Source organism: Nipponia nippon, unplaced genomic scaffold (genome assembly GCF_047370975.1).
Source record: "Nipponia nippon isolate SJK-2023a ecotype South Korea unplaced genomic scaffold, ASM4737097v1 scaffold_2, whole genome shotgun sequence".
Lineage (NCBI taxonomy): Eukaryota > Metazoa > Chordata > Aves > Pelecaniformes > Threskiornithidae > Nipponia > Nipponia nippon.
This window is the reverse complement of record NW_028262336.1, coordinates 65511856-65538132: the sequence shown is the minus strand read 5'-3', so window position 1 is coordinate 65538132 and position 26277 is coordinate 65511856. Positions and strand designations below refer to the sequence as shown.

At 45.4% G+C, this 26277-nt stretch overlaps 1 protein-coding gene across 4 annotated transcripts in view; it reads right to left on the bottom strand.

Annotated features, from left to right (window-relative positions):
* Positions 1–4668: 4668 nt before the first annotated feature.
* Positions 4669–26277, bottom strand: part of ADPRHL1 (ADP-ribosylhydrolase like 1) — a 43016-nt gene continuing 21407 nt past the window's right edge. For 3 of the 4 annotated variants that reach the window (XM_087756229.1, XM_087756228.1, XM_087756230.1), the window contains 3 exons: positions 22898–23030; positions 21933–22086; positions 4669–15787 (listed from right to left, as the gene is read on the bottom strand). In XM_087756229.1, the coding sequence (XP_087612355.1) occupies positions 11008–15787; positions 21933–22086; positions 22898–23030 (5067 nt within the window). In that variant the 3' untranslated portion in view covers positions 4669–11007. Of the gene's footprint in view, positions 15788–20374; positions 20514–21932; positions 22087–22897; positions 23031–26277 lie in introns of those variants that run through there. The other variant, XM_087756231.1, reaches the window with a different exon arrangement.

Sequence of the window (26277 nt, the reverse complement as noted above, 5' to 3'; positions counted from 1 at the left end):
TGGAAAGACATTCCTATTCATGTGGCTCTCAGGAGGGCTCAGAAATCTTTATTGAAAAATAAATGGGAAATTTGACCCACAGAGCAAGTTCTCTCTGTTTCTTGGAAACAGACGATTCACATTCCGGCCTCATTTTGTAGCCCTTGGACCGGACAGAAACGTAAGGGGAAAGGTAGGAAAGTGGAAAGAAAGAGAGGGAAGGCAGCAATAGGAAATGCGTGTGTCACAGAGTGAGCTTAGCGGAGTTTCCATGTGGGCAGTCAGGGAAAAACATGTATTCTTGTATCTATTAAAAGTACTCTTTTCAACTTCATATTTTTACTTTTGTGAAATATTCATATTTTTACTTTTGTGAATTGGTGAAGGAGTCCAGGTGAGTTTAAAACACAGATGTGGATTTTGAAAAACACATATGGAAAACATTTTCCTAAAAGTATGTGATGATTCAGTGGGGCCCAGACTCAACATTTTTGACCTCCTGGGGGAATTTGGTTCATGGTGGCGCAGAGATCAGTAACGCTGCAAGTCATCGCTTGAGTCTTAGTCTTGGATCTTGCTGTGGGACCTTTGGAGTCCACCAGTCAATATGGGTATCTCTTAATTTCTGTCAGTGTATTACTAAAGACAATAAGGGAGACAAGAAAATAATAGCATGATCATCATATACCTTTACTTTGCCTCCTGGAAGAGCAATCTTAATGATTTTGTGCTGTGGATTGCGGCTGCTGCTGAAGTGGGTGGTGAAGTTCTCTATTTCCATTGCAAGTAATAATGTTCAGCCAAAGTACTGATATTACCATCTCAGGGCAATATCCTCATGCCTAGTAAACAGCTGGTCATGCACACAAAATTAAGCATCATGGAAGAGGTGTTAGGGAGGTTAAAGAGTTAACTCTTAGCTATCATCTTCACGCGGTATTTGTTTTTCAGATTCCCTTAAGGATGCAGGGCTTTTCCCCATCTCCAAATGGCAAACTCGCCATCTGCAGGCCAGACAAGACCACTTGCAAGGACCGGGGAACAAAACAGCCCCACAAGCTCAGGAACACCTTGCTTATGGCGGTCTTGGGATTTCTTCTTTTTTTTTTATGCATCAGTTAGCAAAAGGAAATTGCCCTTTGGGTATTATCCCAAAATAGTTTGGAGTGTCTGTCTCTGGAGCTTAATCCTATCCCAGTGGATTGTTTAAAAAATGTAAAAAAAAAACCAAACCCAAACCAAAACCACAACTTGATGTTCTTCTGCAGCAGGCTTCTTCTACCCTTGCTAGTGGTCTCCTCATGCCTGGTCAGTGCCTCAGCTGCAAGGAGAGAGCATGCTGCAGGGCTCCCACCCACTTCAGCTTCCCAGCCCAGGTCTTAATACCCTCCCCCTGCTACTAGAAATCATCCATGGTCTCCCTATGAAACATGGTTTTGATTGGAACATACTGGTTCTTAAGCATATTTTTTTTCAGGAGAACATGTTTTATTTTTGAAAGATACCAAAACACAGTGTTTCAGGAAGTTTGAGCTTTCCTTGTCAGGCTGGAGCAACATTATTGGAATGCATTTTTCTATTTGAAATAAATTTTAAGGAGAAAAGTTATCTTATTTCAGTGGCTGTCTTGTAGTGCTCAGGAATCACAGTCACATCCAATTAACAGTAAAAAGTCAAAACCAAAAGAAAACATTTCATTTTTATAATATTGTTCCAATTCAGCCCTTTTAAAAAAAACTAAAAGGAAACAGGCAATCTCAGTTTCATCCCATTTTGAATAAAAAGCTATCTCAAAGCTGGCAAAAGGAAAACACACATGGTCAGCTCCCCCAGCAACAGAAGGGTTTGTAAGCACCACAAAGGAACCAGAGAATCTGCAGCCCTACCTTTACCAGCCCTGTAAACCGTGTCCTAAATACCACCATGCAGCACGCTGATGAGAATCAGCAGAGCCTTGTTACTGCTATGCCTCCCGCCCATAATTCAGCATGCGTTTGGCCCTGCTGGTCCTAGCAACTGTGAGCGAGACCCAAGCTGGCCTGCTATGGTCTCTTCTGGCTCTTATCAGAGGTTTGGTGGTGGTCTTGTCCCACCCGGAGCTTCTGATGTGGAGGAAGCTGCTCCACTGCCGTAGGGCTGCTCCACGCAAGGGGCTGCCCAGCGAACCTGTCAAAGCTTCAGGGTCCTGTCGCTGCTGGTTGACTTAACATAATCCTTGATATAATATAATTGACTCTTATAATCCTTCATCAGCCACAGGGCACTCAAAGAGGCATTTTAACGATCTTTGCAGAGGCTGTCATGATCTCATGGCCTTCAGAAGTGAAGCTGAACTGTTCTTCAGCCCCTGGGAAGCAGACAATTATCTCATCACAGTTTAGCCCCTGAGATTTGCAAACAGCTGATTTTTCATTTAAACCTCAGTTTCTAAAGGAGAAAGCATAAAGAAAGGCCTGATTTTGCGTTTCTGTTGAGTTGGGCGCTAGTGGTGTACATTGGAGAGCAGTGGCCACTTATTTTAAAAAGATATTTTAAAAAGTCAGTGAACTGATTTTTTAACACAAAACTAAGCCTCGGCGTTAGCTTGTTTGAAAGGGAGCACCAAGAGGTTGCACCTGTGCCACATGTCTACCTCCAGGTGAATTCTGGAAGTGAGGGACTGAAGTTAAAAGAGAGTAATAAATGTAATCTTCAGTCTGAGTTGTCACATTGCCTGGAAACTTCAGGTGAGCTCTTAGTCGTGGGCAGATAGGTGGTACCTCCACATACATACACTTGTCGCAGACTGTCGTGACCCAAAGAACTTACATATCACGTATACAAAGACAGGCACCAAGGTGAGGGGAAAAGTCATTCAGTCCCATTATGCAGATGGAGAAGCAAGGCATAGAAAGAAGCTGATTCTTTTGACGTCGGAAAGACTTACTGTATTGGGGGAGGGCGAAATCAAGACTTAGTATTTTCATTATATTTTCTTAGGAACAGCTTGTGCTTAAGTGCTTGCTTCCATGTGGTACTTGTACAAGTCTGTTTCTCTTAATTCTTAGTGACGTTCAGCTTCATACTCACTCCTGCCGGGAATCACACTCCCACACACTTTACATGCACCCTTTGTGCCTTTTTCAAACATGGGTTGTACGAGCCGGTGAAGAGAAACGCCAGAGGAACATCAGAAGGCCCCACGCAACTGCTAGCATTGGTTTGGGTAATGACAGGGGAGTTGCAAATCAACTAAATATACAGCTGAAAGAATGTTGCCTGTGTATGGGATCACACCGATAACCTGTGTGCTCCCGTGGGTTGTCTCCCACAGCAGTTCTGCCCACTCTCCACCGCACTTCTCCCGCTCAGTGGCCATCTCACCTAGACATGTCCCCTGGAGAATTAACTCGGAAAGAGCCAAAGGGGAGGTGAGGATCAGCAGCGGTGATTTTGGAAGAGGAGTCAGATGCACAGGACAATGGTGAACGTGGGTGGGCAGCCTCTGTCCTGGTTTTCCTGTGCTGCTTGTGTCCAGCCGGTGGGTCCAGGCTGGGTGCTTGCCGGACCCTGGCCGTAGCTGGCACCCGAGCTCCCCGCTGCCTGCGGAGTATGGCCTCTGTTCTGCAGGTGGGACGCACAGACAATTGAGTGACGACGATTGCACGGAGAGTTTGCAATGAGGAGGAACAGAACTGAGCTTGGCTCCTCCAAAACGTCTTCAGCTGGGGCAGGAGTGAACCCTCAGCAAGGTCCCTCTCTTCCCTTCACCAGTGTTTGCAGGAGCAGAAGAAAGGCCCGGCTCAAGCAAGGACTGAGGGTCTCCCCAGGGTTTGTTCCTCACAGGCTAGCCCCAGGTTTGCCTGACTGCTCCGGCCGATCAGCAGGCAGAGCTGAGTGCTTGCAGGTTGTCCTGGATCGCTCTGTGGGTGACTGTATTTCCATATTCAAGGATTCAGTTTTGCTCCAGTTTTGTGTTCTGGAGGGGACAGCATCCAGCAATCTCCACAGTAATGCTGTTTTACTTAAAGGTTATCTATGAAGGAGTAGCTGCCCGAGGCCTTTTTGCAGCTCTAATGCACTAATGTGGTCACCAGGTTATTGGCTTCTCCTGCCAGCCTTGGATCATGGATAGCCAAACCTGATCCAGCCCTGCTGTGGCACCAGGTTTGTGCATTTAATCACTCCCATCACCAAGCAAAAGTGAGATAGGAAGTCACGTCAGGTCATGCAGCCCTGGCTGGCCACCCCCATTCTATGGACAGCGTGGGAGGAGGAGGCTGGTCCCACCAACCTGGTCCTCAGCCCATCACTGCTCCTATTTTGGTGGCTGGAGTCACCTCCCTGGCACGCAGCCTGCTCTTTGCCCGGGTCTGAGGAGCCAGTGGGGACAGGGCAGCAGGCAGCAAGCTGCAGAAAATGCAGCTTGTCCTGCTCTTTTCAAAGCCATGACATTTGTATAATTAATGCTCCGCATTTTCTACCTGTTCCCAGCTGTTCCATGAAACTCAGCATGTGTCAGCTCTCTTGGGCTTAAGGAAAAGAGTTTGCATACTGATGAGATACTTACAGGCGCTGTTTGTCTTTGTTTCTCGTGCTCCTTCCTTGATAATGACAGAATGATTACAAGATCGTTATTTTGTACGCTTTTATTATTTTTGCCTTCTCAACACACAAGTAAGACTCAGTGGTACAAATAAGTAACCCGTCTAAGAAGGAAAACAGTTTTATTAAGAAATCAGTATGGTATGACAATGGTACAGACTTTCTTGTTACATGATGGGTGTAATTTAAATGAGTTAATAAAGAAGATGTCTTTTGGGATTTCTGTTCTTCTGCGGTAATTTGCCTGGAGCCAGTTAGAGCTGAGATACATTTGGTGGGACCTTATTTGGGTGCTTGGATCACTGCTGCCCGCACTGTTCCCATTCTTCAGAAGAATGAAAGATCTCAGTAACCGGGGCTAGCAATCCAGAGCTGCCTTTGGGTAGTCCATGGTATCGGTACGAATCCCAAAGGACACAAGCATTTCACTCCGATGGCGTAACTTGACTAAACACAGTTGTTTCACGGTAAGGATGAACTGGCTCTGCAGTGTCCAAGAGTTTTCTTTCTTTGATTCCTTCCAGAAGCCTTGGGGAGCACGGTGCTGCATCTGAACCATATAAAAACTGTCTCCCTCCCCCGCCCCCCCGCAAGGGCCAGGGTGACTGGCTCAGCAACTGCCGTGGTGCAGGCCCAAAAGGTGTGCAGTCTGCAGAAAGTGGTGGCAATTCCTTGCGGTGAAAGCAACCTGTGCTGGCTGCATTCACTCACAGGGCTGCGGCGAGCTGGCCGGTTCCTGCACGCCAATTCTCTTGTTCACAGCCTTTTTTTTTGTAGATGCAGGGGCAAGTAGGTGCCTGTGACACTCTCCTGTATTTCAGAAATCTGGGTGAATGTTTTTAGAAGGAGCTTCAGTTGCCTAACATGCGGCACCTTATGAAAGAAGCTTGATTTTCAGAGAGCAAGTGCTGAGCACTTCCCCAAAAAATCAGATCCTTTGATAAAGCGTCCCGTGTTGGATATTCAGAGTAACTAGCCGTTTATTTAAATATAGGCCCTAACAGCTATTTGGTGGCTTTTTGAGGATAACCAGTTCAGTGCATTATAGATTCCTATGGCTTTATTTTCTCAGGAAATTTTCCTTCTGGCAGTACATTTCCGCTATTGCATGACACGCATCATTGAAAGCCTGCTGTAGCGCTTGCTTGCCAAGTGAAAATCCCACCATCTTACAAAGTTGTTGCACCTGCTGCTCAGTAGAGTACAAGCAAGTGAAGGCATGTTAAGGACAAACCAAATACAGTAACAGGAGGTGCGTAGCAGTTCCCAAAACTGTTTCAGGTCCTTCAGGTTGTAAGAGGTAAAATACTGACCTGCTGCTTCTTTGGCTATTCAGTATACAAAGAGTCTTGGCAGGAAAGCAGACACCCAGCAAGATTTTTTTTTTTTTCCTATGTTGAAAGTTCTCATCAAGGAGTGAAAAATGCTTCCTTCTATAAAAAGAGATACTCATGGAAATGAAAAAAAGAAATAAAGCTTAGAGGACGTGATGCATTTTGGAAACCACGTAGTGAGTAAAGTAGTTAAAATTGTTTCTGCTGATAGCTGATAATACCCCTGTGCTTATTTCTCAGGTAACAGAGATTTCCTTTACTGTTCCAGAGCACACACCCCCCCCCCCCCCCAAATCCATAAGGATCCTTACTTGTAAGGTTACTCTGGTCACACAGACAAGCTCCTTTTGGACGGTCCTTACCGGCGCAGGAATAAGAGAAGAAATGGTTCCCTAAGTTTCCCTACTATTCCGCCCCCTATTCCCACTTGGGCTCTGCATTCATCACGGCTTGCTTGCAACCTGCTTTACAAATTCAGCCATTAGGTGGAGCGTTTCTACTGCCAGCAGCCCAGCGATTTCAGCTGTGGCACCTCGGGGCCGGAGGGATGCTCCACCGAAGGGCGGAATAATCCCTGCGTGCTGGGATCTGCTGGCTGCAGGTGGGAATGGAAAAAACTAAAAGTACAACGGGGAAACGTGAGACAAATCGTACAACTTCAAGGCTTAGTCTCTCTCTTTTTTGTCATGCAGGATGTGTTAAAGGTTGTCTGAGACACAGCCCTAGAAGATGCTGATAAATTACTAAGTTATTTCACAGTTCAGAGCCAGAAGTGTGCATTCATTAATTTGTCATTGTTGAGCACTTTGGAATCAGACAGCACTACTAGGATAAATGTTTCTTCCCGGTTTGGAGGTCTGGAGAAAAGTAGTGACACATTTCCTAATTTTGATGTGGACCGGTCGTGTCTCATCGTACAGCATTGGCCTGAGTTCTTCCACTGGCTAAACCTTCTCAGGGCTTAGACTTTTTTTGCTGAGAGTACCTAAGCTTTATGTGCTCTCTTTCAATTTAAAAAAAAAACAAACCAAACAAAAAGCAATCAGCAAACGGGAGCTCTTTGTTACATTTTCGTGTAGACAACACTCATCCAGCACGGCTTAGCAGCCTTTTCTGAGCTGGGGGGGAGAGGGAGCTCTTAGCCCTTCCCCTGGTCACTTTGAGCTCTCTCGGTGCCTGAAGCCCCAGAAATACGGGCATCACATTTGCTTCATGAAACTTTTGGAAACAGTGGCAGTCTCTTTACAAAGCTGGGACTCTGAGGCCCAGGTTTGTCCCACTCGGCTTCAGGCGCCTCAGTCTAGGGCTGTGTTGCTGTAGGAGATGGAGGGAGAGCGAGGCACATCCAGAGGGCTGTTGGCCTCGTGGCTGAGTTTGGAGACCAAAGGCAGAGGGTTGTCCTTCAGTCAGAAATGCGGGCTGCTGGAGACGAGGGCCACGTGTTCAGCTGTGGGAAGGGGACTGTACTACCACACTGGCGTGCGGTTTGTTCAGGTCCATGCTTGGCTATCCAAATCACCCCAAATCAGTCCTTCTGTGAATCCTGTATTACTAAGCCCATCGAAGAGGTGTCCTGCTGACGTGATGGCTGCTACTGGGACCCTGCCTGGCCTCTTTGCTTGCCCCGACCGCTACCCCACCACTAACCACCGAATCCCCCTCAGACCTGCGTCTTCAGCTGGAACATTTCAGGTGCCCCAGTTCCAGCTTGGAGTCGGGACTTCCCCTAAATACCTCATTTATTCATTATGGCTTTCAAAAACTCCTGGAAATCTACACTTTGGAGAACCCAAAGCAATGAGCTACACCTGGGGAAATGACATTGTCATTCATTTTGCCCAGTCGCCTTAAAAAAATCTCTTTCTATGAGAGGCTAGTTCCATAAGACTCTGAAATGTCAAACTATGTCACCACAGAGGGGTAACTTTGAAAAATCTTTTTTACCTACGCTTTGTTTTTTCTTTATTTTCCCTGTGCCTGGCCTGGTTTTGATTATCTGGCTGTATCTATAGCTAAGCCAGGGCTTTAAGGAAGCATTACTAAAACTGGCAAAAAAAATTTCCTGCTACATTTAGTCTGACCTAATGCCTTCAGTGATCTTGAGAGATGCTTGCCTTGAAAGATGTGTTTTAGTAAAGCAGAGGGCTGTAGCGTGGTGGAGGAACAGAACTGTACAGAATTACATGAATCATGCAAAACTACGAAAGCCAAGAGATGTACTGGCAGAAGCATCAAAAATATCTGTTATTAGGCCAGACAAAGTGAAATAGCAGCCCGGGAGGGCTCCCATCACTGCCTCTCTCCTGTGATGGGGTGGGAAATGTGCTTAAAGGAGAGCAGAGGCACAGGGCCTCTCCTCCTGGGGTGATGGAGGCCGGGATGGACTCCTGGGGGCGGGGAATGAAACTTTATTTGCTGTCTCCCTTGGGCAAGAGTCTCACCAGGGTTCGAGCCTGGCCGTTCGCACACCTGGCACAGCTGACATAGATCTGTGTACCCCTCCTCGAACTCCTGTTCTTTCTGAAATACCCATTTCTGGCATTTCTTTGCTTATCACCAGTGCTAAATTTCCTGCCAGCATGGTCTGGAGCAGCTTGTTTTGGGCTGTTGACTGCAAGACACAGCAGTCTCCTACTGCTCTTCTAGCCATCGCCACTGGAATTTGTATGGCCTCACTCTCTCCTTTCCTGGAGGATTAATTGTGTCAGCTCGTGAAACAAAACTCAGTGATTTGCTTAAGTGAGGCTTTACCCTTAAGGATGCATTTAGTGCAAATCTCTGCCACGTTTTAAGTGCACCTGAGGGAGGAACGGTCAATTGACTTGGTTGGATGATTTATGTTTTACCAGCAGAGATTAAGGCATGCAGCAACCTAAAAGTTAACCCCCACAAGATGATTCTGCCTGACTTGTCCTGAACATAGGGTGCTTAGTCTCCTAGTGCTGTATCTCTGTTGAGAAAAAAAGACATTGCAGGTGTAAATTGGAAGAGTTGAGGGCCTCCTGGGATGCACTGACTGCTTCTCTTGGATGGTACCCGCTTAATATCTGGCAGACAGGAGAAGTCCTTTAGTTTGTGACAGGGTAGTGATCTTTCCAGGTGTGAAAAAGGGGCAAAAAAACCTCTGTAAATTTCTTTCAAAAGATCAGAAAAAGAATAAATAAAACAGCTTCTCCTCTGCTGGCAGGAGAAGCCAGCTAATAGAGAATTTACTATTCAAGTCTGGTGCAAACGCTTTACATTGTAAGGACTTTTCTCAAATGGGAAATGAAATCATGGACAATAAAAAGTAAATTACAGTTTAGGTTTAGTACAAAGTGGCCTTTTTGGTTGCCAGCTCATAAAAGCAGTGGGTGAAACACACTTCTGCACAGAAGGGCAGTCTTGTACCACCAATAAATTCAGTTTAGCCTCTTGTTTGAGGACTGGTGTGATACATATATATGATTTTCATTTTGTGAGCCTCTGGATGCCAGAAAGTCTAATTCTTGCCATGTTGTGAAGGAAAAGAAATCAAAGTCTAAGCCTCTTCAGCCGTCAGGGGACACGATGTTCAGGTCTCCTCTTCCTCCTGGCAGCATCCCCGGCCCGGCCAGCCCAGTTGTCACGTATGTGAGACGTGTGCATTGTGCTGGCAAACGGGTTTGATCTCAGCTTGCTGCCAGCCCGCTCTTGTCCTCATTCCCTTGCTGGCAGTGGGTCGGGGCTCTCTGCCAACCTGGGCTGGAGCAACAGCCAGCCCTCAGCTGCACAGAGCGCAGTCGTGGGGACTGTCTTAAAAATTGAAGGGAAGCCACTGCCACCAGGGAGCAGGACCTCGCTTGCGTAAACCCCCTCTCCTTCTGGATAGCTCCGCAACTTTCTGAAGGTGGGTCCTTAGGATATGCCTTTAGAGTTCCTCCACAGTAAGTTTCAACCTGAATGCGTGGTTACAACGCTAAACTGGCGTATGGGAGAGTGGTGCCGTAAGATTTCTCTGTCTGTCACAGCTTTGCTATGACACCCAAGGCAGCAACCCTGCCATCACTTCCCCAAAACGACACTCGTCACGCGCGAACTTTGCACAGAAGCTGCTAGTACTGTAAACACAAACCACCATGTCCCATTAGTAGGATTCAGTGACACTGGCTGCTTCTAACAACTGCTCCATTTCACATTGCATGGTACAATAAACACTTCCTAAGACTTTGACTGTGAGCTGCGGCACCTGCCTCATGTCTGTGCGCCCCAGGATTTGGAGTGGGACAGATGTCCCAGGAGGAGCTGAATTGCCCCGGCAAGGTGTTGAGTCCCTCTGGCTTACATTGTCCTCAGGGCCTTTCAGTGTCAAGCTTTTCTGAGCTCTTACGCTTGTTGCATGTTCATCTGCAGTAATTAAGAACCCCTTGAAATGGTTTATCTTTACAACAATAATGCGTACAGTGTATGGCCAAAGTGCAAATAGCTTCAGAGGAGGTTAAATCACTATTTTTCCAATATTAATATTAATGAGGCTGAACATTTGCATTTGTGGTAAATCCTCTTGTAGCATCAACGTCCTTTGAGGATTTTTCTGCAGATAAATGAAGCATTGCCCTCCTTCCCTCACTACTTCTGCTAATGGCGTCACTCAATACAGCAATAGATCAACAGTTCCCATTAATCTGTGAAAAGGCAGGGCTTAGAACAAGCGCTTTTTGACATAATTAAAGCTGACACTGCCTACCACCATTCCTGGAAGAAGTACTAGCAGAGTTTCATTAGAATAAGTAAATACAAATAGAGTTCACCCTGAACAGTCGTCTTTGTTACAAACAAAACCCATTAGTTAGCAAGGAGAGTCTGGACCAGGGCTGAATGCATGCGATTTCAAAGCCCTTCTCATATTTAATTTATAAACTGATGATTAATTCAGTGATTAGCTAATTCACTTGCAGTGATTAATTTAATTCGTGTCTTCAGGCTAATGTTTAAGAAAGAAAAAAAGCCCAGCTCAGATAGATGCACATCAATGTCCTTGTGATTAAAAAATGATAATATAATGCCCTGGAGAGTAAAGGAAAAAAGAAAGATCGAGGGAATTGGTGGCATGATCAGTTGTAAGTTCTTGCCTAAGCTGTAGCTGTATTTTTTAGCTGTGATGTTTGAACGTGTCAGTTACTCTAATGATCAATGGTTTGAAAGATGAATCTAAGGGTCTTTCACTGTAGCTTTCCACTGTGTATTTTGAGAATGGAGCTGCTTTAGAGCAGTCCTCCAGTTCTGCTTTTCTCTCACTTGTTTTGCCAGCTGCCTGCCAGCTCCCCTCCCTTTCAGCAACATCTTTCTCATGCCTCATCAAATTCTTTGATGAGAGTGCTTGGTACTTTTTAAATCCAGGCTGTTTCTTTCTATTTCCAGCAGGATTTGCCTCATCTTTTGATGCAAGATGAAATGAGGATGATTTGGGGGACTTCTCTGTACTAGACAAACCAGTCTCTTTTGGGACAGTATTACTTTTACAATTTATGCCATCACTTGGCAATGGAGCTTGATAGCTCTTGAAGTCGCCCACAGGGCCTTCCTTTCCTGAGCCATCATTGCTATGCTTCTCTGTTTGAGCTGCAGAGCGCAGCTGGTATTTCTCTCTTCTCTCAGGTCCACTCTTCTTTTCTGGACTACCAGTTTTATACGTCGTTTTTTCATCAGGTGGTGGTGGCGATTGTTTCTTTTTGACTGTGACGTTCTTTTCTTGAGGCTTCACCAGTGAATTCGAAGATGGGGACTGGCACATCTCAGAACCTGGATCTTTGCTTTTGTCTTTCACAGCACTTGCATCAGGCTTTGTAAAACTTTCAGATACAGTTTGTTGTTTTTCTCCTCCCAGAATATTTTTCTCAGGCTTTGCTGATTTACTCGAAGGTGGTAACTGGTGGTTCCCAGAATGCTGTTGTTTATCGTCCTCTTTTACAGCCTTTGCTTCAGGTGACCTGATGTCCTCTGCTGCCGGTGTCTTTTGCCTCCTGTCTCCTGAAGTATTTTTTTCTTGGGACTTCACCACTTTCTTTGAAGAAGGTGACTTCTCAAAATTTGGATCTCCATCTTTTTCTTTTACAGCATTAGCGTCAGGCTTCTTAAAACCTGCAGAAGCTGATGTTTGTTGCTTTTGTTCTGGAGTATTTTTTTCTTGAGGCTTAGCCAATGTTTCTGAAGATACTGATCGGTACTTCCTGGAAATGGGAAATTTGTTCTTCTCTTTCGCAGCATTCATATCAGGCGACGTAAAATCTTCACATCTCGTTTGCTGCTTTTCTCCTCCTGGAGTGTTTTCCTCACGCTTTGCTGATTTTCTTGAAGGAGGTGGCTGGTACTTCCCAGAACGCTGGTGCTCCTTATCCTCTTTTGCAGCCTTTGTTTCGGGTGACCTAGTGTCCTCCACTGCTGGTGTCTTTTGCTTCCTTTCTCCTGAAGACCTGCTTTCTTGAGGCTTCAGCACTTTGTTTGAAGAAGGTAACTGGGGCTTCTCAGAGGTATGTTTAGTCTTTTTTTCATCTGACTTAGTTTCAGGCTTTACAAAGTCACCTGGTGACATCTGTTTCTGTGTATCTAGAGGGGAGGATTTCTTGTCTTGCTTCACCAATGAATTCGATAATGGTATTTGATTTTTAGGATCACACGAAGTATTCCTCTCTCCTTCACAACTCTTTTTATGTTGCACTGGTTCATTTTTCAAATTATGAGGGGTATTCTCCTCATCAGTGGTCTTATTGTCCTGTCTTGGTGTATTTCTTGGTGGCATTGAATAATTCTTGAAGTTCGCCTTGATGTTTTTTTCCCCTGCACTGTCATTTGCATGTTTCGTTGGTTCATTTGATGATGACAGGTGGGGTTTCCCATTATTGCAGCAGATGTTTTCATCTATTGTCATATCATGTTCATGTTCAACAAAATCTCTTACAGGTGTTAGATGCTTCAAACTCTGCCCAGTATTTTTCACTCCTTGAACATTGGTATCATGCTCTGATGAGGGTAATTGGGATGCTTGAGGTCTCTGAGCATTCTTCTCATTTGAAGAGTTATTATCCTGATCCACTGTATCACTTGGTGCGAATGCTTGTTCATCCTCAGATTTATGCAAGGCATTTCTCTCACCTCGCTCCTCTGTCTCCATCCTATCACTCTCATGCTTCATGTCATCATCTGATGACAAGAGCTTATCCTTTGTATGTTTGGAGACCTTATTACTACCTTTTGCATGCTTCTTTTGGTCTGAGACCAATTCAGATGATGAAGGAAATGGGTTCTCTTCCAGCATATCACTTCCTTGCTTCGTGGTATCATCTGAAGTTGGTGTTCGGTTCTTCTCCAAGGATAATAGGGGCTTTCTTGCTAGCATGGTTTTATTTGCATGTTTTCCTGGCTTCTTGGTTAAAAGTGAAAGACAGTTCTCAAATCTCTGACATGGATTTGTCTCTTCAGCTGTAGAGTTTTCATTTTCTGTTTTATGATTTGGGGACAGCACTTGGTTCTTAAAATCACATGCAGTTTTCTTCTCTGCCACTGTATCGCTCCCATAATTTGTCAGCTCATCTGAAGAGGGTGGTGGATGCTTCTCACACCCATGACTGGCATGCTCATCTCCCACACCACCAGCTCCCTGTCCCACCAGATCAATAGGTGGAAGGGCTGGGGGATTCCCAAGAGTGTGAGGGATTCTTTGTCCTGCAATCCCACTCATTGGTTTTGGTAAAGGGGTTGATGAGGGTGACTGACACACCTCAGAGTCAGGCCAGGGCATCTCATCTGCAGTGGCGTCTTCACGCTCAGTGAAAGATTTGGACAGTTTGTGACAGGTCTCTAGGTCAGTCAAGGTACTCCTGTGCAGGGCTCGATTGTTTGCATGATTCATCATTTCATTGGATGAAGATAGTTTGTCCTTCTCAAAATCTTCTGCAATGTAGGAACTGTGCTTCACAAGGTCACCTGGCAAAGGGCTTTGTGTCTTTTCCAAATGAGAAGAGATGTGCTCTTCTTCCGCAGCACCAGGCTTCTGCTCCTGGCTCTCATTTGAGGACAGTGTGGGTTTGCTCTGATTTACATCTGGATTTGATATGTCAGCATTGGAATTACCAAAATTATTTTGTGGGCTGGGCATTTGAGGAGGCTGTGGCTGCTTGGCTTTGGATTCGTTTTGCATTTGGCTGTTGGGTGTTTTATTTTCCTCTTCCTTTTTATTTGGGACATCACTATCATTTTTGCTAGAAGTAGAGGATATTTTGTCTTCACTGTGATATTTTGCTCCTTCTTTGGCTTCCTCAGAACATTTGCCTCTTAAACCTCGTGCCTCTTTTTGGACTATCGGTGGCTTTTTGCCAGAAGCTGATGTTAGGAGAGTTATCTGTCGATCCTCCGTTGGAGGCTCAACTTCACAAGATGATTGAACTTCTGGAGAGTGAAATGGCAGAATGTTTTCCAGTGCTTTCTGCTCTGGAAAACATTTTTGGCCTGCAAAGAAAGGATCCTTTTCTGGCTCCATGAGCTCTGTGTCAGCTTCCTCTGAACTGTATACATACATAGTTATTTCAGGAATCTCACCTGTTTTAGTACCCTGAGGACTTTGTTCATGGGATCCTTCAACTGCGCTAGAGTAAGGTGAGTTAGAAGGTGGGCTGTCTTCCTTACCATGTTGCACAGCATTGGTAATCCCCAGTAGTGAAGACGTCTCTGGCCCAGTTGACATGTTATTCCTGTTGCAGTCTAGACTCCCTTCAGACAAGGGAGGGACGCAGTCTGCAAGAGCTTTGTTTTTATGGGTAGTAGAAGGGCTATCTAGATTATTAAGATTAAAGTTGGGTCCTTGCTTTGTGGAATCTATTTTAGCCTCAGCGCGGTCCTTTCTATCAGACATGGCTTTGGGTGCCACCGGTAACTCTTCTTTGTCCTCCCTGTCCTGTGCTGCATTTGCTGGCGTTTTGTTCTCACCAGGCTTTCTGTCAGACCCTCCCTTTTCTTTCAGTGGTGTGTCATGGCCAAAAGGCTGCTTCGCGGTGTTATTTTTCGACCAGCTCCAAGGATGGTTAATTTCGGTAGCGATGCTGAGTCTGGGCACCGGGACTGTGGAGCACACTAAATATTGGGACTCTGGACTGTTTATACCTGTGGCTGTCATTGCTGCCGTGCGCAGTACTCTGACCTCTGGCTTACGAATAGTTTTTCTGCTTGGGAAGATTTTAGTCTTTTTCTCACCTTTGCGCAAGAGCGATGCTTTGACCTCTGCGGCTGAGCAGAGAGTGCTTTGTTCAAACTGCTCCTTCAGTTTGGATAGGACCGAACTCTTGTTGACTATTTTTGGCAAATCGCTGTTTGCCCCCTTCTTTTTCCAGCTGGGAGACTTCTCCTTGGCTTCTTTTTCTTCAGCAGCTAAAAATTTCTTCAGGATGTTCTTCACTGTGTTTTTCCCAATCGCGCTGCTCCACTTGGCCCTCTCGCTGGGTCCTGTGTCTGCATCCTCCTCCGCTGCTTTTCCATCCCCTTTCCTGTCCCTGCTTCTGTCCAGCTTGTTACCAGCCCTGCTCACCCACAGCTTCTCTTTAATGACAAGTTTGCCGACTTCCCTTCTTTTCTTGGTGTACGGCTCCCGATTGTTGTTTAGAAACCTGGACCGCAAGAGCTGAAATCTGGTCGGATGCTGGCCCCTGTTTGGATCTGGACATAGCTGGTTATAACTCACCTTGTTTTCTTTACCTTCTGCCCATTTTGTCCTCTTGTTGCTGAGCTGCGGATCGCCGGCTGCGAGCTCGGTGACGTACAGCAGCAGGCTGCTGAGAACAGCAAAGGCCCCTTGCTCTGTTGCCATCCTATTGAGCTTCTTCTTCAGCACCAAAGGGTCTACCAGCATCTTATCATCTCCGCAAAAGCGTGGGCTTTTGGTGCTGCGCAAGAGAAAACACGAATGTTCTTTTCAAGTCATCAACATTGCCGCTACCTTCTTATTTTGATTTAATGGCATGCTGCCGTGCATAAAATGGAAAAAAATACTTTAATTTAGAACTTCTCAAGAGAGTTGTCGTTAGTGGCCTGTTAAAAAGCATGCAAAGTGCTTTAGAAGCTTCATGAGACGTGGTGTAGCAGGAGTGTGCAGGGCTTCACATGATCCCACACCGCACCGTTGTCTCTTTCTTCTGTGTTTCGTGGCCAGTGGAAGCACTTAGGGGAGCAAGCAAAGCTAGTCGGGGTGACCACATCTCCTCTGTGCCGCTCCCCACCCATTTAGTATTACCGTGTCCTAATACAAAGGCAACATTGAAGGTGTTTTCCTTTCCTGCTGGTTAAAGTGTAGGCAAAGGTAAATATGATGAGAACACATTTAGCAGGAAAACATGGTTCTGCCTCTGAGTTATAAAAACGGACTCAAACCATTAAAACAAAATATCAAGGCTGAGGAGCACAAATATGCCACTGATGATAGTTTTTGCTATTGGTACAGGTTAGAAGTCAGTAGGTACCTCTTCAGAATTAAAAAAAAAAACCCACAGGATTTGCATGATTTTCTTTTTGATAGCATTCAAATCCCATCTCAGGACTATGCTCTTAAATCTGCTTTGTGAAGCGTAGCACCACCACAACAACCCTGGCAATGTCCCTTGACTACAACCCCCTTCAATCTGGAGCAAGAAGGCTGGTATGTTGGACCTACCCTTGAGTTTGAAAAATCAGGCCCTTGGACAGCTGGGGATTTAGGCAATGCTTTAATTGGTGTGGATCAGTTACTAAATAAAATACTGAACTCAGCACAAAAGCTGGAGCGTGAAGTCAATAACAATAGATGGACCTAGGAGCGAAAAAACCCAAGAGGTGTCGGCTTTCTGACACCACAAAAAGCTGGAAGGTCACTTCACCGTGCAGTGAAATAGCTTCATGCACAGAATGCAGCCTGCATACCAGGAGGGGATTACTTTTTATGAGCAGAAGTGGAATAAAAAATTCTTTAAATTAAGCCCACATGTAGAAAATGAAGAAAGGCTGCAAAGAGGCTCATCCTTCAGGGAGTGTCAGCCTCAAAAGGCTGGGGAAAGCCCAGCTGTGCCCCAGCAGCTGGTACCCCACGGACTCTGAAAGAAATTGGACCTGGCCCCCCACTGCGATATTATGGGGGCTGTTTGCAAAGGTGGGGGACTGGTCCTCATCCAGTTGGGTAGTGACATTTGGATTCCACTTGGCTGCATTTCAAGTGCACATATGAAAATTACATCCCTCAGCAGTGGGATGAAGTTGCCATCTTGAATGGAAGAAGGTCTATTTATAATGACTTTGTAGATATTTTTAAAGGCCAATAAAAGAAAAAAGCGTGACAACTGGCCCATGTCTAATGTGACAAACAATACTTTGATTGGGAATAACCACATTTCAGCATAGCACAGGTGCATGCTCCCACGTGCACAATGTGGTAACATCTACCCTTTCCCTTACTGAATTGACCACAGCCAAGGAAGCAAGGCTCCGGTGTTACACCAAGATCCCCGTTTGTCACAACTACGGGAATTTTCAGAATAAAGAAATAAACCAGAATTCAGGGTATAATTGAGGCTAAAAATATCCTGGTTCACTCTCCCTCCTATAGCCAGTCTGCTGATACTTTGACTGAAACCTTGCCGTGGCAGAAGATTGCTCCTCTCCTCCCTAAGAAGTGCCTGGTGTATTCAGAAACACACACTGGGCCATCAACCATCATGATTTAGGGTCGTCTCTGATCTCTCAGAATAGCAGTGGAACCAGATGCCCTTCTTACCTCTCCCTTCTGGACTACTTTGGATACAATAAATGGCCACAGTAAAATATGGACTAGTGCTGCTTTCAGTGAGGTCAGCATAGCCAAACTACTATTGATTGTGAAGGGAAGAAGATCAGACCCTCTTTACTATGAGTATTCAAGGTAATTAATCACTTATGAGCTACAAAATTCGAACAGCTTCATTAAAATATATTACTAGTGAGTTCTGTTCAGAGTTTTCCTTTTATGTTTTGGTAAAATATATGTTAGAGCGTTCTTATAGGATGCTTTCTGAAATGTAGCATTTGTGGGAATACTGCATTGTCTTAAATACCAAGACACTTTGCATGGGTTGAGTGCTTCATCTGTATTCACCAGCAAGCAGCAGCAGATGAGCAAACAGCTATGGCACCTTTTTAGGGCATCTGCAGTTCTTCCAAGATGACTGCACCTGCCAACCAGCATCGCGACTGTGTAAATCCGAAATGCGTTCTGTGCGAGGGCTGTGCTACAACGACATGAAATTCTGAGACCACCACAGAAAATGTGGGCAGTGATGAGACCGCATTGTCCCAATGTTTGGAAAACACCATTCTTTCGCCTTGGGGAAGGAGAGCAAAGGTGGAGGGCTTCTCAGGTTTGGGAGCATGACCACCATTTTCAACAGGCCAAGACATCGTCCCTAATATTTCTTCACCACCTTTTCCCAAGTTGCATCCTGCTGTTCTTAAACTATGTGACCTATCAATGAAATACAGTCACCTCTATATCAATCACAGCTAGTCAGCTCGAGTCCCACCTATGGCTGGGAGGAACTAGGCAGGTACCCCCTGTGCACAGGGGGAACGCCACGCCAGCAGAAGTCGGTATACCCAGCGGTATGAGTTACACCGGATGACAAGGCAGATACTTGGGCTCCACCCTGGTGCTGTGAAATGACCTAATGTGGACTTCAGCCTCCTTGCCCGTCTCCTTCCCTGGAGACACTGGTTTTCACTGTTTTTAATGTGTGTGGTGCTGCCTCGGCGTGCTGCTGGTTTCTGAAAGTGCTGCTGCATCATTTTCAGTGTCTGGATGACAGACCACTTGGACCTCCAGAGGAGGCAAGAACACCTTCAAAAGTTTCCTGTCTTCTTGGCCCACGAATAATTAAGATGCATAAGACAGGCAGCTTAGTTATTTATTTATAGGTTCTTCGGTGACACTTATCGTGGCAGCATCAGAGTGGCAACAGCCTGATATGCTAACGGGTGACAGTGCAACCCTATCCTGCTAGCTGGACCGTCCCAGGGAAACCTCTGCAGCGGACACTGCCGTGTTGCGGAGCGGAGGAGAGCCGACGTGTTGCAGCAGAGGGAGAGGAGCCGGCGCTCTCCTCCAGCCCTGCCCGCGCGCTCCTGCACCAACGCACTCCTGCCTTTCCACTCTGTTAGGGGTCCGGAGGCTGCTGAGTAGCAAGGGAGTGGTGGCATCCCGTGGCGTTTGCTGAAAGCATCCGGCTGAAGGAGTTTCTGGTTTACTGTCTCTGGTGTGGAGAAGAGAAGGCCTCTTCTCTTGACCCTGACATACATGTTAAATATCCAATCACCATTTTGCACAGCCTGGCAACCCAAAGAACTAGCTGCTGCGGGGGCAGCGCTCAGGACAGGGCATGGGCAGGAGGAGGCAGCACTACAGAGACTTCATCAAAAGACAGGAAAAAAATTGGAAAACACTGTCCCACTCACAGTAGCTGCCAGAGATCGATGGATTGCTCTGACGTGCTGTCGGTTGGCTCTGGGAAAATGGCCACGAGCTGGACCACACAAGATGCTGCATCCCGTAGGCTCCCTCGTCCCCAGGCATACCCATTGATACCTGGCTCTGTGTGGTGTTTGGTTCAACGAGCTGCCCATAGGTGAGGAAGGCAACTGGGAGCAGCTCAGACCAATTCACAGGCCTTTTTAGAGTTGTCAGTGAAATGATGGCCAACACGCCGCTTGCCTCAACAACTGCAGAAATGGTGCTTTACAAGTTCAGTCTTTGGGAACCACCTTTTAAGTTAGATTATCTTATTTGTGTCTGAAACAAACTTGGTCCTCCCCAGCCTGGACAGAAGGGAAAGTGGGAACAGTTATGAATGCTCTTCTTTTTTTGTGGGTTTTTTTTTTTTTTTCTAGAGGAAGAGGAAAAGCCGAAGTACTAGAGAAAATCCTACCTTATGCAGGATATGTTCTTCTATCTTCTCTATTGCTGAATTTATTACAGGTATGCTAGAGGCATCCTAAACTAGAAGGAATATTTTTAGAAATTCTTGGTATTCTCTTAAATCAAAAGCTACTGACACAAATGCTCCTTTTGGTTTAACGTATCTCCAAAGCAAACAAGAAAGCACCTTGCGAAGCTGCGAAGAGAAAACATGCTCAAACAGTGTTTGAAGTAGCTCATAGTACAGAAAACCTTTTCATACGGATATTGTCATGCAGGCTGCTATTCATAATGACAGGGATCACCTGCTCTTCTTTCTGCCACATAGCATCGCAGTGACGATTCCAGCAATTGCTTACATGGAAAAAGGGGTAGGAAAGTACTTATGTATTTTTAGCTATCTTTTTAAAACGCAGTTCAGCAGCTGGAGAAAGATAGGAGAAACCAACACCACGTAGGCAATCACTCACGGTGAAGATTAGAAAGTGCTATGTAGACCTCAGTTTCTGAACTTCTGAGGTAAAACATAAGGTTAAACACCAGGGACAAATTCTGCACTCACTTCTTCTGTGTCATTTCATTGAGGGTTCCAGATTTGTGCTCGTGCTGCTGCAGGTGCATCAGAATCTCCTTCACCGAGGTCTACTGTTTACTTTGTCTGCTATATGCAACTTTTAACTGAATCATAGTTTGTTGGTTTTCTTGAAAAATAAAAAAAAAAAAAAGAAAAAAGGAAGGTAGGAAAATAAGAAAATGGAAAAGAGAAAGGAAAAAAGAAAAAGAAAGAAAGAGGAAGAAAGAGAAAAAGAAAGAGAAAGAGAAAGAAAAGGAAAAAGGAAAAAGGCAAAGAAAAAAGAAAAAGAGAGAAAGAAAAAGAAAAAGAAAAAGAAAAAGAAAAAGAAAAAGAAAAAGAAAAAGAAAAAGAAAAAGAAAAAGAAAAAGAAAAAGAAAAAGAAAAAGAAAAAGAAAAAGAAAAAGAAAAAGAAAAAGAAAAAGAAAAAGAAAAAGAAAAAAAGAAAAAGAAAGAAAAGAAGGAAAAGGGAAACGGAAGAAGCTGAAGTTGGAGAGGTGGGGCAAGGGCAAGGCAAGGCAAGGAAAAAGGAAAAAGGGGGAAAAAGGGATAAAAGGGAAAAGGAAAAAAGGAAAAAGGAAAGAGGAAAAAGGAAAAAGGAAAAAGGAAAGAGGAAAAAGGAAAAAGGAAAAAGGTAAAGCAGTTGTAACTCTTTTCTTCCTGGTGTTTTTGTGGTGCTCAGACTTGTGAAATGTATCACAGCCTGACTGCTGACCTATTACAACTGCTTCAAGACCTCAGCCAAAAATTCTGATACTGATACAGCAACATATAATCTGCTCAAGCTAAAAATAAAGAATGATGCTTAGAAAATAGTGTAAGATTAATTTATTTACAAATATTTCAGCCAGTTATATTTAAAAAAACCCTTTTGTTCTGAAGACTGAAGAATGATAAAGTGTAATTCAGAAATTTTAGACACACTGATGCTTTGCTGTTCCTTGGGGGTATTTTTAGTGTTGGCTTTTCCTTTTCTGGAAGCTTCTAATGTAACAATACCTTGCACCACAGTGCTGATGCGGGGATCAGTGGTTCATTAAAAGCTAATCCGTGAGACATTAGGTTTACAAGTGTCACAGACACATTAGATTTGAGAACAAGGAGGAACAGCAGTGGTGAAAGGATTGTCAAATATACAGAGAATATCCCCATAAGTGGGTACTACCATTAGTTTTGCAGGAAAGCATTAGTTCTGAAAATTAATTTTGTATGTGTAATTACTGGTCACAGCTGTTTAGGAAGTGGCATTATAGCAAGTTAGACCGAAATCAATCAAAAGAGGTTTTATTTATTTTTTTCCATTTGAGATTATCTCACTGGTTTAAGCAGCACTCTTTATACTCAGAAATCCCTACATCTGTAAAAAAAACACAAAGACTGTAAAAATCTAATCAATCTTGAATAATTCAGCTGTCTTTGCTTGCACATGATCTACATACAGCCTTTCAGACTAACTCTCAGCTAGTTCCTTCGCTATGAACGTCAGTCAGTTATCTACAGGGTTTGATATAGTCTTTATAGAAAGAGAAAATGGCAGAAACCGCTTTACTTTTCCTCCATGGATAGTCGGTAAAGATTCTCGCCCAAGTATTCGAGCCTCTCCCGTTGTTCCAGGTCCTGGTACAAGCCTTTGGGGACCTTGCTCAGGCCGTAAACCAAGCCGTACAGGCAGGCAGCGATAGACCCAGTAGCCGCACTTTCTCCTGCAGGTTTAAGCACAATTGCAAAGGTCTCTTAGAGTCACCTTCACATACACAACCAAAAACCACGCTGCACAGAGGGGGAAATATTATGCTGCTGATGGAGCATGGTGGGGGCACGTTGGGTCAGTCCCAAAGCCTTGCACCACCTCGTGTCCTGCCTCTGGCACTGCCAGGTGAGGATGCCTAGGGAGAGAGCCACACCAAGTCAAGGATGCGGCGATGCCTCTGCAGCGTGCACTCTTGGGCTAGGAGCTTATTTGGTTTGGGAAAAATCCACTCCAACACAACAGTTCTTGCAAGCAGCTAGCCATCACTAGGAAAAAAGGAGGGAAGAGTAGTTGCAGGGGTCCCTGCTACTGGTAAATGTCCTGGATTGGAGGGTGTATCTTCCTTCCTAACAGCACAGCATGGTGTTGCATGCATTTTAAAACATCTAGCCACGGTGAGTAGCACCGATGCTCCACGCGGTAACCCGCGGGTTTGTGCTTGCCGGGCCCTGCAGCAAGGGATCGTGAGCTCTCTTGGTTTCACTATGTGCAGTTAAAAGGTTGCATTGCCAAAGGCACTAGCGTTTTGGTGGGGGAAGACGCCAGCCCTTTACTGAGTCATATTGGATTTACTTCTCATGCACGTCTCAAAACTGTGAGACTTAGAAGGAGCAACATTTGAAAAGCAGTGTGAATGGATTGCATGGCAGTTACCACTGCAAGAAGGGGGTTTAGGGGGTAAAACCAGGGGTGCAGATATAATAGGCGGCATGCCAGATTGGCCAACAGTGGCAGCCGACAGCCAGGAGGGCTCTCTCCCTCACCTCCGTGGAACATGGAGCGGTTGCAGAGCTCCGTCCAGTCCCCGCCGCAGCCCAGCAGGGCGTCGTAGGCGATCATGGGGGCGTCGTGGCCTCGTCTCCCACCCCGGCCTTCGGAGCTCCACCTCCGGTACGTCTGCGGGAGAGACGGTGGTGTCAGGGTAGGGCACTGGAAATGGGGACGCGGGGCACGTGGCTGCGCTGGGGTGGCTTCTCCCCTGCTCGGTGGGAATAGCTCGTCTCGCAGGGAACGGGCAGTAGGCAGCTGCGTTGCCTGCACTGCTGCCTGCGGCGCGGGATGAGCCAGCACAGCAGCAGCTACCGCAGCCTCGGTGTTGCCTGAGGTGCAGGTGTAAGCCTGCACCCCAGCTTAATGCACCAAGTCCTTGGCAGGCCGAGAACGTGGCTTGATTTAAGCAAGCCAAGAATACCAAAAAGTAGATCAAGATAGATTCCAAGTTCACACCCCAGAAATTCCTTATTATTTAAAAAATTAGTGTTGATAAGGACTTACTTTGTTAGTCCTCTTCCTGCCTCTTGGAAATATTCTCAATTCCCCTTGTCACATGTTTGCAAATGTTTCAATTAGCCAAGTTTTACATGGGGGGTGAAAAAGTTCTGATTCAGTAATTTCTTTAGGGGCTCAATTTCAGACTATATCAATTCAAGCCCCCTTCTCTGACTTTTTCTTACCAAACCCTTTCTCTCCTTTTCCACAAGCATTTAATGAACAAGAAAGAAAATAATTTGCAAATGTAAGAAACATTTCTTACCCAGGAGAAGAAAGAAGAAAAAAACCCTAAAGCCCACAGCTAGGTTTGCAAAGGAAAACTGGATTTTCTCTAGAGGAGGTACCTCCAGAACTGAGTTTTTTCTGCCCAAAATCCCCAAATGAACTCAACACTGATAAATTTATAGTAAAAAAATACCTTCCTTTAAAGGAAATGGGCAGCTTTATTTCCTGAAGTTTAAGTTACATGATGGTAAGTTGAATTGCTGCTGCTTGGCTGGCTCTTGGCTTCTGCAACACGTATGAAGGGTTTGCATTTCTATCATCTATTCACTTCCACCTCAGCCATTACATACTTGGTTGTGGTTTTTCTGCATATACATCAAACAAGGCAGAGTTGGACTACAGCTGCACTCTGCTGCTTTCTATTTTTTTTTTTTTTTCAATCTAGAGAGCGTATTTACATCTTTATGCTGTCCTCAGACACATGCAAACTTTCCAGCCTTATTGCTGCAGTTTGGATGCTGGTGGAGCAGAACTGACACACGTGTAACACTACCAAAGGCAAGAAGGCTAAGCGTGGAGGTGCTATTCTGGGTGGGCAGGCAGGCGGCTCAAGTGTCGCTCCATTTAGCCCTTAAGAACGCTGATGCTCTGCACACATCTGATGTCATCTCGCCTTGCTGAAACAACTTTACGCTAGGGATAGCTGTCGTCGGGGCTGAGCCTCTGGGGACTTAACTGCACCAAGACAGCATTTCTCAAGCATTTCAAAAGTGCAACCCCCTTTTGACTCCTGCGTCTTCGTGCAGCCCTGCCGTGTGGCACCAGCCCAGCTTCCCTAGGGCAGGCGGGCAAGGAGCGGCAGCTCCGAGTGCCTGGATGGGGGTCTCAGCACAGGCTCCCTCTCTGCTGAAGGCACTGAGCTGCTGCCAAGCCCCGGAGGTAATTCACACGTCCCCTCCTTGCTGTAAACCCCTGTGGTCAGTAGTTACAGCTGCCTCTGACTTCCCCACCCTCCAGGAGCTGACCCACTGCTGGCTAGCACTCCCTTTCCATCCATTTTGTTTCCCTTCTGGGTCCTTTCACAGTGCTGGTTTAAGCAACTGCATCTTAAGGGGGACGAGATCCTCAGAGTCTAATTGGCCTGGATGACTTTGGTTTGATTCCTCTCTCGTTTTGTTGCACATCGTGTCCAGCCCGGGAAAGCGAGCAGGGCAAGTGATTTGTTTGCAAAAGCAAGGCTGACCCCGAGAGCAGTGCAGTCTCTGCCTATTCGCTGGGTATCTAACATGTTCCAAATGTGTATCACTGAAAAATGATTTATCCTGCATTAGCCCATCTTGTATTTATACATTCAAGATGGGGTAATTTGTCTTTTATCCCCACATTTCTAGTTATCTCCAAGTTTAAGCTGTATACCTGCTTACACAGAATGTGGTCTTTGCCGCTTAGCATTTTAGGTGTAATTTCTTTTAGAGAGGGAAATTGCCTTTGCAACATACTCAGATCAATCCAAGCCACATTTGAGGGCTTCACTTTCACATCTCCTGCAGCTGGTATGTGCCTGCAGAAAGGTGCGCCTCGTTGAGCAGGAACATATATACACCCGTTGGCAAGAGCGGTGCCAGGTATTGGTGCTTTATTAATTGCCTGTAGAAAGGCAAGCGGCTCTACCGCCAGACACAAGTGGCCAGGTGGTTTGGAGGGAGTGCAAAGGAGAGCACTCCTGGGAAAAAGGCAGGCAGGATGGTTACCTTCTCCTCATTTATTCTTTCCGTGGCTATTAACACGCTCATCTTATAAGCAAATTAAGTCTCTCGACTTCTGTCAGGCTGTCATCTCTGGTTGGTGGTAGAGTTGGAGGGTCAAGCAACATTTTCCTTTCTTGTGCATCAAAATAAATAGCTCAATAGGCCAAACTAGTTGGGCTAGGGTAATGAAGGTAAATTTTGTTTCTGCATGAGGAATTCATGCAGTTCTCTCTTGAAATGGTCATGGGGAAATACTGTTGGGTTTAAACTCATGTAAAGCTCTGCTAAGACTCCAGTAGAACTGGAAGGAACAAAAAACTAGTAACAAGTTCATGGCACTGAATTAATAAAATAAAACTGGAAGGAGATCTATTCTTTATGTTTGAAGTGAAGAATTTCTTGTTATCCACAATCAATCTACCTTCCACTGGCACTTTTCACTGCATAGATGAGCACCTAAAATATACAAAGTGACTTCTCAGAATAGAACTGTGCTTTAATAGTCTGGAAAAAAGGATTGATTTATGAGAAAAGGTGACAAGAACCACATACTTATTGCTCAGCTGCTAAGTGGAGAGCTTTGAGAGGTGCCAACACATATCAGAAAGCTGTAAACAGCAGGGAAGAAGACACATTATTCCTCTTGAGTTAAGAAGATATAACCAGAAGTCATGAGGCAAAGGAAAGATCAGGTATGCTATAAAATAGTATCCCATGGGACATAGTGAAACACCATCTCTCGAGACACTTAAACCTAGCCTGGGCACAGCCTGCCTTGGCAGAGAATTGCTTAGGACAGCTGTCTTCTGTTCGAAGGACCGTAACCAAGTCCAGCTCCTAGTACCCGGGGGGATTTCTGTGGGACTAGGACCACAGCTCCATTAGGCTTCAATGAGAGC